The sequence below is a fragment of the Larimichthys crocea genome, chromosome XIII (assembly GCF_000972845.2).
Source record: "Larimichthys crocea isolate SSNF chromosome XIII, L_crocea_2.0, whole genome shotgun sequence".
Classification (NCBI taxonomy): Eukaryota; Metazoa; Chordata; class Actinopteri; family Sciaenidae; genus Larimichthys; species Larimichthys crocea.
In genome coordinates, this window is record NC_040023.1 from 33996296 (window position 1) to 34008582 (window position 12287).

At 42.1% G+C, this 12287-nt stretch overlaps 1 protein-coding gene across 1 annotated transcript in view; it reads right to left on the minus strand.

Moving 5' to 3' along the window:
- Window positions 1-3480: 3480 nt before the first annotated feature.
- The window catches only part of rftn1b (raftlin, lipid raft linker 1b), a 108335-nt gene continuing 99528 nt past the window's right edge, over window positions 3481-12287 (minus strand). Inside the window, exons 9-10 of the mRNA XM_019279111.2 lie at window positions 9309-9384; window positions 3481-8539 (exon numbers count right to left, since the gene is read on the minus strand). Of these exons, the coding sequence (XP_019134656.2) occupies window positions 7892-8539; window positions 9309-9384 (724 nt within the window). The 3' untranslated portion in view covers window positions 3481-7891. The remainder of the gene's footprint in view (window positions 8540-9308; window positions 9385-12287) is intronic.

Here is a 12287-nt window from a genome sequence, read left to right on the forward strand (position 1 = left end):
GACATATAAACATAAACATAATTTAGCCTCAATGAAGAACAAACTTATACATTAAATATGTGATACTGTCACCCAGTGTGGAATAAGATGTTTTTGATCACCTTATTCTACATAAAGTTTATTCCACTTTCAGAAATTTTGGGGAAAAAAAGACAGCAGATGCTGGATCCTACATTTCCCATAATGCAACCCAATAACATATTTCCCAGTCTGGTGAATGCCTCTTCTTTCAAACTCCATGTCTGTCTCAAGCTTAAGGCTACATTTACACATAGCCAGGTATGTTGAGAAACGAATATTCCCCTCCCTCCGTTTTCCAAAATAACATCGTGCACATAGAATCGTTTTCAAAAAAGTTTTTGTTTACATCAACCCATATAAATACGCCATCGAGCGCCATCATAACCACGCCAAGCCTATGGGCGGCATCAAAATTATCTCTATATCGGACCCAAAACCAGCAACGTTGGTGGTGACGGCGACTTCGAATAGGTGGGAGAAGTGGCAGAATTGCTGACCTCCGACCTCATTCGTCTCTGGTCATCGACATGATACATCAGCTGTGTATGCAAATGCAAACACATGAAAAGCGTTTGCACCAGAATAAATGCTTCCATGATCAACGTCAAAGCAAAAGGTAAACATTGGTCACACTTTTGCCACATCAGCTGCCTAAAACTCTGTTTATCTCAATTTTTCACACAAACCAGAATCTTCCAGATTCTCCAGAATCTCCACTCTAGCTGGAGTTTTTAGAAAGATTCGTTTTCAGAGGCGAATTCACCGTTTGCGTGTAAAAGACAGGTACAAACGAAGGGAAATGTCGAAACTTGTAAACAGGGCATAACTCATTATAACCCTGATGACATCACTATGACACCATCAGGGTAATTTTCTCAGATAGCTACCACCACTCCTGCATCCCGGTGGTCCAACGCTGTGTGAACACCAACTCTTCCCTTAGTGTAGCGTTAACTACCGAACACCAGCCATATTTTCTAAACTCTCTCTATATAATATGACCCAGTTTCACGCAAATCATGATATGATTGGTGGTGTGTGAAGTGACCCAGAGACCCAGTTTCATAGTGCAGGAATAGGTGTGCAGGCACAGCGGGGAGTGACAGAGGCATCATTCACCTGATTACAAGTCAGTCAAAATGATAAAGAAGCTGTTATTTTAAGGTACAGAGGTTACGTAACGTTTCTTTGAAGGGTATAATAAGAGGAAAAAAGGATATTAAGCACTCAGGGATTTATTTTATGACATCGAATCAAAAACGGTCAAATAAAAAATGACAAATAATTTAATTTTTTTGTTTTTTTTGTGATTATGCATTAGGAATTACAGCTGTATATAGCTGTAGTCCCTTTGGTTGAGGTCTATTTCACTGCACATGAGGCCTTGGTTAGCCACTAGATGGCAGTGCTGTGCCAAGTGGAACTTTAACCCACATCTCACCGGAAATAATGACTTTTATGACACGACACATCCAATATAAACATCTTAGACTGATGAATTCTGGATCGATCAATTCAACACTGAACACCTGGCACAGCTAATGCAGCTCCACGTCTTAGTGAACCTCAGGAGCCCTCTGGGCACAAAGGTCTAAAAACCAACGTCTCCTGAACTGCTGTTCCCGCATCCTGTACCTCAATCATGAAAACATTTCTTTTCTTTTTTTTTCTCGACCTGCAGAAAGAAACTTCATTATTCAAAACATGCTGCTCTCTGTAAGTCGTTGTGTAGCATTACCTCTGGGTCCCAGAGCGGAACCTCAAGGATGTAACGCCCCGGGTCATAAGTTTAATATCCAAACCATGCAGGCTCAGTGTGTTTCTGACCAGCTTAGCGGCTCGCCGGCGGTCCCCAATCTGCCTCAAGAGCCATTAACACCTCCTGTAGTGAACAGAATGGATGCGGTGTTTGTGGTTTTGGTGGAGGGCAAAGCCCTCCACTTAATGACCTTACGCTCCCCTGGGCTCTTGATAGATCATACCGGCTGTGTGGACTCAACTGTAAATATAGTTGTGTTCATAAACACCGTAGGGTTATTATGGCCTTGGTTCTATGTGAAATATTGATGCAAGAGGGACAGGTTTGGGGCTGAATGGCATTGTTTTTGATATGAGGGTGAAATAAATGGCACTGTTGTGGTGTGTCATAACTATAAAGTTGATCGAAGGGTTCCACGGTAATGAAGGCAATAACCAGATGGAGCAGATTTTTAGAGAAAACAGTGATTTGGGTCTTTGGGTTCAGTTTTTGTATTCTCACTGTGTTCAATGGACTGGAGTTATCATTTCATCTTTCACTTATTTCCTGTGTTTCTCCAAGGGCAGCGTGGGGACTGTCCTTGTGTAGAACTAGAACACGACATGTCAGATAAAGTAATAATATCGCTGGTTAATGACACAGAGCTAGCTGAAGGACTAACCATTGTGTCTGCTGGTTCTCAAGGTTGCAGTACACAAATCTGGTCTTGGTTCTGGGAGGGTTTGTAACCTCAGGCTTGTCTTCTGAGTATCTCAGAGACTGGAGAGGCTGCTCTGCTGACAGTTCCCTATAGAGATGCTATATATAAATTCCTTTATGTCATTTACAAGTGTAGGTAATATTCTATAGTGTGATTTTGCTATATAGCGACCAAGCATCTTGGTTTTAGAGGTGTAGTTTTATGCACAGATGTGTGGAAAGAAACACGATTTCGCCAAATAATTAAAAGTTTAATGCTTCTCTTTGACATGTCTCAGATTTAACTCAAAGGTCCCATATTTTATACGTTCACACTGTTTTATTTGAAGTTTACCCTGAAGCATCTTGGTATAGTTTCTCCTCTCCGGAGCCCTCTGACCTTCTGTGTTGCATTTTGTCCCATTGATATTAATCAGGGCGGCACGGTGGCGCAGTGGTTAGCACCTCACAGCGAGAGTATTTCTAGTTCCAATTCCCCCGAGGGACGCTTCTGTCCCATCTGGCTCACAGTCCAAAGACACACAGGTTAATTGGTGACTCTAAATTGCCCCATAGGTGTGAATGTGAGTGTGAACGGTTGTTTGTCTTTATGTGTCAACCCCGTGATGAACCGGGGACTCTCGCCCAATGTCAGCTGGGACGGGCCTCAGCCTCCAGCGACCCTGATAAGAATAAGCAGTTATAAAAAAAAAATGTAATGGATGGATATTAATGAGAGCTAACTGAGTGACACATGGCTAAGCCAATCAGAGGTATCAGATTATGGCCTACCTGGATGGTGGTGACATTAAAGGCAGTTTCTACAATATTGGACCTTTAAGTGGTTGCAGGAAGTATCTATCTGCGTATATTTTTATTCTCCAACTGGAAAAATGCTCTAGATTTGACTCATTGACTCAACTAAATCCTGAAAAAGTTCCAAGTTCCTTTTTAATAGTAGCTGCCTACAACAAACAGATGCTGTATTTCCTTTGACACAAAAAGAAGCCAGGGCACATGTACACATTAAATATAAATCATTTTATAATATACAAATTGTACAGATGTCATGAACAATAGGAATGTGGACATACTTTTTAGTATACTTTTTAGAATACTTTTTTTTCCCGCCTTGATAGCAAACACTGCTACGCAAGTGACATCAGCACATGATCAAAGATACTCAACATTCAAGACGGCAGCCGAGGTGGTACAAAAAAAACAAAACATCAGAGACAAAAAAACAAGAGAAGAATACATTTTCCAGAGGCTGTGAGCAAGCTAAAGTGACAACACAGGAAGAAAAGAAATAAAAAATGACGGCATCCTATTGTATCATGTTCTGTCATTTCTACTCTGCCCGTTTCACATCATAGTAGCACACAGGAAATGAACCATTACATTGTATTATTTTATTTATTTTTACAGCATGACCAAGAACGATTGCACCAGCGCCACTATTGAGGCTCAGAGACAATTATGCTGATATAAGACAGGAAACTGTATATTACTTTCTTTCTTTTTTTTTTTTTTTTACACAAATGAGTAGAGGGCTGCAAATGTATATTTAAGTCTAACATTAGTCAAAGGTCTCCTTCTTTTCACGGACGACTACGTTAACATGGTTCAGCATCATTTAACTGATGACGTGTCAGATCCTGCCTTGCTTTTTTTCCCCCCCCTCCATGTCTGTGTTTTTCTTATTCGTAATACCAGACAAAGAAAAATACAAAAAAAAAACACAATTACCCACAGTCCCCTGGAGTGTACTCATGTCAGAGGTCAGACTGCGCTACAACCAATCAGCCCTTATCAGGGAGAAATGGGGGGCCCCCCGAAGGCCACGACCTCAGGTGTGGGACGGGCGGATGTAACTTTTTTTTTTTTCCGTCAAGGTTACAATCGTCCGTGTTTGTGGATGTCCAGTGGGAATGTGGTGGGAGTCCAAAAAAACATGTCATGTCACATGAGATCATGTGATTTTCCAAACTTTTTGCTCTTGTAGATAAAAGTGGGATATGATTTGTCTGTTTTCACAGGATGCCAAAGGGGAATACATGTCACAGTTTTAGATTAAGAAGAAAAAAAGAAAAGGCTGGGAAATGAATTCATATTCATAAAACAGATAGATGACAGTTTATCTTGACGTTGGGAGAAAATGAAGAAATTGATTAAATCTGATGGAAAATAAGCTGACCAGGATTCAGCGGGGAAATTTCTCGAATATATATCCGTAATGATCTCATCTGCTATCAAAAGGCGTCTTTCGGGTATCGCCTTTCATACTTAGACGTCTGAGAAACGTGTGAAAGTGACAGCCGAGTCTTATTTGCTCCTCGGGAGCCTCTGACGCGAGAGGCAGCACAAAATATCTCTTGAATACAATAAGTGCTTATTAAAGCTCAGACAGCTGAAAGCTAAAAAGCAGCTGAGAGAATGACAAATAAAAACAAAAAGAAAAACAAAAGAAAAATACCACAGAGAATATTATGATATGACTTCATATCTTAATTCAATATAGTGGTTATTTGTCGTGTGCTCGTGCAAACTCCTGTGTACAGCTGTGGAAAATCCATCCTGACTCAAACGTGACCTTTTTGACCTTGTCTGCCATTAGCGATGACCTCATGCTCATGGGTCTGGGCTCTGTCATAGTGGAGGGTGAGAGGACAAGGAGCATATGTTTCTAGGCGGTGACCCCTCGGTTTAAAAAACCAACAACAGCCCTCGGGAGGTAGCTCGAAGCGTCAGTCAGAAATACATTTTTTTTTTTTTTTTTTTTAGCAAGCTTCAGCGGAACAGCAGAGGCAACGCAAAGTCGCCGTCAAAACGCTTGACTTAAAAAACAGAACATTCACAATTAATAATAATAATAAAAGAAAAGAGTTAAAAACAAATTACCTTCATATGGACAAACACTTCAAATCTTTTATCCCCCTCAGTCTGAATGCCAGTAATAAAACAGCTTCAAAATACCAACACTTAACTTGTAGCAAAACCCTTCCTGTTTGACTATAACAAACATATAACACTTAAAATCACCATTGTGCCTCTAAAAGACGTTTCTAAAAGCAGATTGTTGGGCCATGTACAGTATAGTAATAAGGCTAAGCTGGTCACAGTTTTTATATTCTACTCTACACAAAAAAACACTTGCCATTTTACATTTGAAAAGAAATCTCAGCGGCGGGTTGGATTCATTAAAGAGAGCACTTATTCAGCATAATCGATCTTACTTGTGTGTAATTGAAGAGTTTCACCCCCTCCACCCACCCACACACAAAAAAAAAAAGGATACACCAAGGTATCATCTGTTCTCATAAAACAAAAAGATCCAAATTATGACAAATTAAAGTCTGTATAAAGCAGGACAGCAGGTAGTTTAAGTTCTTGATTAACCGAATGTGTACATTTTTAATAAATAAGTTTAACTTGACGTGTTTTCGCAAACTCTTCAGTGCAAAAATGATTCCCTATGACATCACCGGTAAATCTCAAGGCTAGTTGCTTGGCATGAGGTGTTATGCTGTCAATACCTCCCCCCCCAATAAGTGACCCCCATTATAAATGCATGATTCCTGACAGGAACCCCACTGAAAAAATCCATTAGTGAGCTAATGAGAGCTCTACACCGTGAATGTCGCCACCTTCCCCCCCTTCACCATCAACTCTCCCCTCCTTTTTTAAGAAAAAAAAAAATGGAAAGCTACTCGATGCCGTGTGAAACGGCACATTATGACTTGCTTATTGTCAGAAATGATGTCGGGTAAGAGGTGCTTAAAGAGCTGGAGGTAAAATAATAAAGAAAATCTCAACGGGGGGATGTGAGACGCAGTTAATTTAAATGAGCCCGTTCATTTCTTTTATTTGACTCTCTTTATGCTCCGTGGTCTGTTCTCTTTAGCTCTCAGCGTCGTTCTTTGTCTCAATTTCTCCTTTCTCGATATCTGAGTAAACAACAAGGCTCAGTCCTGACCACACAGCTTAACCTTTTTTTTTATTTTCCACACTTGACAAATGCTTTTGTTTGTGGCCATTGACTGGAAATGTAATTAAAAATGCAACTTTGCACGGAAAATAAATCCCCCTCTCTCCCGTATGTCAAAGCTAACTAGGTGCATCTAAATATGAGTTGTGCCCTCGAGCTGCGAGCATTCAGCTGAATTTCACATCCTTATCTGACTTGGCTTTGAATATGGAACATTCTGTGTGCAAGGTGAGCTTAGCACACCGCACCAAAGAGTGATTATCGGCTCTCTTTGAAGCACTTGACGGCTTAGAGCTCAGCGTAAACAATTATCTCTTCACCCGACTTTGGATTGCCTGTCGCAACAAACGCCTTTCCCATCACCTCTACCGGCGTTCTCCTCCGAGTTCTCCCTCTCCGCATTTTACAACTTAACGATGGCGCACAGAACGAAAGGAACGGCAGATGATCACATAAGGAGCTTTTTTTCTGAGCATACCTTGCCTTTAGATAGTCAGCCGTGTGGATGAGGAAAGGCCTGTGTCCTGTCAAGATTCTGCCTCGTGGATTTTTCTGCAGCTGACTCAAGGAGCTGCTCACCTCTCGGGTGAAAGCACACCCTGTAACAGATGCTGCATCTGTGTAGAACTATCAGAACCTACGTGGGGCGTGATATCTCAAATCACTGCTGTTCTTTCAGTTTATCTAATCAACCCTAATCACACGTTACATTAATGAGAATCACCTAACGCTCATCGCTCCCCTTAAAGACCCGGTCACACCAGAAAGTGGCACAGCGTCGTTTATATCCCCCGTGGTTTTTTAAAAGGCTTGGTGACGTAGGCATCGATCACAGACAGGGCTAAACCACACTAACATTTGTCAGCCTCAATTACATTCAATAAAGAGTTTACTAGTTATCTTAGTCGCTAATGAGACAATGAAGTCACACGGTTTATTCAAAAGACGTATTTGTGGCATCAGCTCCTGTCTTATAATTGTCTGCAGACTTTGGGGAGAGGTTAAATGAAAGCAGATGGTGCAGATGGAGTCTACATCCCCCCTCAAAGTTTAACACTGTCATGGTGCAAATTTGTGTGTCAGACTTGACTTCCTAACAAACCCACTAACTGTTGAAATGTCGGTGTGACCAGGCCTCATCATGGCATCGTTCCAGTGTCTCCTCGTTGACTATCCTGCACCAGCGTCTCCTGTTTTTGGATATATACATTCAGTACGTGTGGTTATACAGTAGGGCTGATGTCTGCGGTTACATGAAATCGTTCTGTTGCTATACTGTGGCAGGTTGCAGGGGGGGGAATTGTCTATGAAAGATGCTGCAGCGATGGGCATTGAAGCCCCCTTTTTAATTTGGATCAGGGACAACACTGTGAACCAGTTCTTAAGGGGGGATTTAAGAGGTAGGGCAGGGGGGGAAAAACCTTGACTGAGAGGACTTGGGGCTCCTACTCTTGAGTCTCCTCTGGGCTTTGATTAGTCGGTGTGGCCTGTGAATCTGCCACGACCTCCTTGACAATGACCTCCACTCCCGCTGGCTCTTCTGTCTTGCGTTTGATGGCGTCCTCTTTCTCCTCATCTGTCTCGACCCCGTTTTCGGTCACAACTTCCGCTACGCCTTGCTCCAACTTTTCTTTGGTCATGCTCTGTGTTTCGACAGTCGCCACGATTTCCGTCACCTCCTGGACCTCGCCATTCTCTAAAGGCTCTCCGTTCACTTTTGATCCCTCTCCTTCCGGTGCTATCTTTTCTTCTCCCTCTTCGTCTTTGCCATTTTTTGCTCCTTTGTCTTTCATCTCTGCTCCTCCGGCTCTCTTTTCAACAGTCTCTACGCTGATTTCGATCCCATCGTCATTCTTTCTATCTTCCTCGCGACTCACTCCCCTGTCTTTCGATGTCTCGCTTTCTCTCGCTGCCTCCACATCTGTTTTGTTCACCCCTTCATCCCTACTCCTGTCTTCCTCTCTCTCCACCTTTTCTCTGTCGTCGAGGATCTTGGGATCCTCCACATCCTTTGTTTTCTTCTTCTTCTTGTTCTTTGCTGTGTCTTTGATGCAGTTCTTGTTGGACTTGCTTCGGGGCTTGAAGATCAATTTCTGAAACATTCCAAGTTTACATTAGCATGTTAGTGGAATGCATTGTAAGTCTCTAAATATGCTTTCGGGCACAAAGCAGTACACGCAGACTTAATTAAGAATGGATCACTGTGGATCTAATATTGTACCGGGATAACGAGCTAATTCAAATGAGTCTCATTGATGCCAGGAAGGAAATTGAGGCCATTTTGAGGAGAGTTATTGGTGGCCTCGAGGCTTTTGCAGTCTGACCAAACAAACAGGCAAAAAATTTAATGCAATATGTCCCCAATTACTTGAACAACTTATGCAGGGTTCTACACACTGCAGGGATGTAGAGAGAACCGAGATAAACTGCAAAGAAACAGGCAAGAAAACCTTGTTAACACTAGCGGTTCCCCAAGTCTTAGGTCCTATTAAATTTGTTGTTGTGATTGCGGTTTAAATTCGGGTCACTTAAAGCGTCAACATGGATTCATTCCATTGCGGACAAAGGTTAGCTTTAGAGGTTATCGCCACTATTCAGGGTCGTGGAGAAAGCATTACCAACCCTGCTTCCCCAAACAACACATTTGTCTGTTTGTGATATCTCAAACACAGAGGAGAGTCCCGTTCACATTCTTTCCAGCGCTGTATGTGTTTGGCTACCTAAAACAAAACCAGCTGTGGAACTGGAGGTGGCAAAAGGTGATGTTGGCCTTGGGATTATGGTAAGCAGGTGGAAGAACGACTGGTGGGAGACCCCAACACTTTATCAAAGAAATACAGAGAGGAATGTGAGGTCGTGTACCTTTGATTCTCTTCTCTTTCGGCCCAGGATGGGTCTCTGCAGGAAAACAATCTGTTTGGTGGACAGGCTTCCATCGCTGAAAGATGAAGACAGGGAGAGAGGAGAAGATCTAATTAAACAAGACTCTGAGATAATCTCATCTCATCTTTAATCAAACTTTCTCGGTCCTAATTTATTTAGAAATGATTAAAAAATGCAATTGAGAGATAGAAATAAGCTTTTCCCCACTTGATTTTAAACATTTAGTTACGAAACACTGACAGATTCTTCAAAACGTATTGTTTTCTTTGCTTGGAAAAATCGCTGCAGAGCGCCAAGATAAATACGCGTAATTTATTTGAGTTCTTGTCAGAGATCTTGGGATAACGGAGTGATTCACATGCTTTCTGACCTTCAATCAAGATAGTCAAATGATCGCCGGCCTCTTCTCATGCTTCACACTCTTATCTGACAGTTTATAGATACAGGCTCACATTTGTGGCCCAACCTCTTCACTGCTGTCATCTGTCAGTGTCATTTCCCCTCTTTCCCCCCTTGAGTCTTGGAAGGAAACAGTTTCACACGCAGCAGGGCAGATCTTGAGGTTTGTGTGAATGTCTGTGTGCAACTTGTGAACATCTTCAGCTTCCCAGAGCATGTATTTCTCCTTTTTTTCCCCCCTCCCTCCCTCCTCAGTTCCCCAAATATATAATCCTCCATCCCTTGCACATGTCACACTCCTGTGTTCTGAGAGGGATAATCTGCTCGTGCTGACAGATTAATCGCGGCAGGAAATGCAGATTCATTTCTGAGTGGGCTTCCTGTCTCTCACGCTCACTCTCGCTCATCTTTGCCATGCACAGCTCGGTTTCATAGTCCAGCGTGTTCTCATGTTTTCATCTGCTTTCATCTCCTGTCACGAGCCAACGTTTGTGACGCTTTTATTGTTTGTTTCTGCCTTTTTTCCCCCTTCTATTATCTTTCGCTATTATCGGACATGGCTTAAAAAGGAGATATGTTGTCCTGTGTTGCTATCTGACACAAGTTCAATAACACGTGCACACACACACACACAAAGGTCAGATGCTGTCTACATTTAAGCTGCCTGCTCAGCCTTGCACACGAGGAAAGATGGCAGCTTTATGATCACTGCAGAACCCTAAAAGCTCGTAACAAATCTTCCCTTTCTCAAACATCAAATGGGTTTGAGACGGCTCCAGCAGAAGGCTTACTATCTAAACCATCAAAAGCCCACCACAACTTCTTTTTTCCATTACCTACTTCCTTCCACCATTTATCCATACACTATTTTCTAGGCTGTCAAGAATGCTGGATGGCTTCCTGGTGACTCAAAGCTGAAAACTAAAGCGGAATACCCAGCAAAAGCCCCAGCCCATTAAGCAAGAGAGCAGTGGATGGCTTAGAAAATTACAGGCCTTTACTGAGCCTGCTCTTGGCTGTCAGTGTCAGCCGCAATATTTTAACTCGAAGCCCTACAGAACAGCAATAGCCTGTGTCAAATATGGGTGAACGTACAAGTTGGTGGCTTCAGCTTTTGGGGGAAAATGCCGCGTAAAATAAAAAAAACACACATTCAAGCATCAAACGCTGCACCTAAATATTTCTTCGAAAAAAGCAAAAAATGCATCTGCGTTAATTGAATGCGGCGAACATAAATGCACGCTCCGAGACAACTACATGAATTAATGTTGTGTGGAGAAGCCGCTGAGCACCAGTTAGCATTAATTTCAGACGCCGCTGAGATCACTGACACTTATCTAACCCCTCCAGATGAAGTGCAGTCTGCGAGAAGCCTCCGACTACAAAAGGAATGCGTTTTTGCAAATTTGCTATTTAAAAAATGGAGGAGTCAACATCACAAAAAAAAAAACAAGTGTAATGAGTATTGCTAATCCGAAAGAGATCATCAACCATTATTTCGGCGTGCAAAATGTTTTCAAGGCAGGGAGAGAAATGAGCTCCGTCTTGTACTGTATCTAGGCCGACTCTGATTAATTAGCCATGTTGTGCTGTTGTGTTGTGGCATTTTGAGAGAGAGAGAGAGAGAGAGAGGGAGGGAAGGAAGAAAAAACAACAAAGGATGAAAATAGAGAGGTAATTAATCAGATATGCTATGAAGGAGCACCAAACATGACCAGCCGAAGTGGGAGCAGAGCAAACAATCAGTCAGCGCCCTGATGGAAATGCAACACGCGCACTGCATCAGTGTGACACATCACGGCGTTACATTAAAGAATAGTTTCCCTCGGCCTGTTTGCACATTCAGATTGGTCGCTGTAATCTTCCCTCCTGAGATCACTCACAGATCTTAAGCTCTTGTATTATAAGCGATGGGAGACAAGACTCTTTTTTTAGTTTGAGCTTTCCCCCGGACAGCGTTTCCGCGCTGAGTGGCAGGAAATGGAGTATTTGACACTGACATGACAGATCCAGCTGAACTTTAGAAGTGTTTTTTTTTTTTGGACAGGTCAAGGACAATGACTTTTACTGAAGGATAAAAATATGGATTTTATTATGAATCATGGCACAGAACAGCACTTTCTTATACTTATACTTGTGATATCTCTCTCTTTTCTTTTGCTGCTCTGACAACAACAGTTGGTTTCAGTTGAAGAGACTGTTGCTATAGCAACCGCTGCTGTGGCACAGTCAGCTGCACAGCGGTTTTAAAGTTGAACCGGCCGATTGTTACGTCCACGCCCATGTTTGTCAAATCTGCACAAATACTTCACTAACTTTTATCCACTCGCAGAGTTCCCGTGTTGCAATATTATCTGTTATTGTTGATCCGTGCAGGAGAATTTAGTCGTTTAGTTTATTGCTAATCCATGTATTTTATGTTGTTATGTATGCTAATTATGCTTTAGATATCCACTGTGTGCAAAATAGAATCTAATAGATCCTTCTATAACTCTGTTTTTCATTAGTGAGAATAGAAATCGATATGTTTTATACGCCTTCTTCCATGAAGTCTGCCAT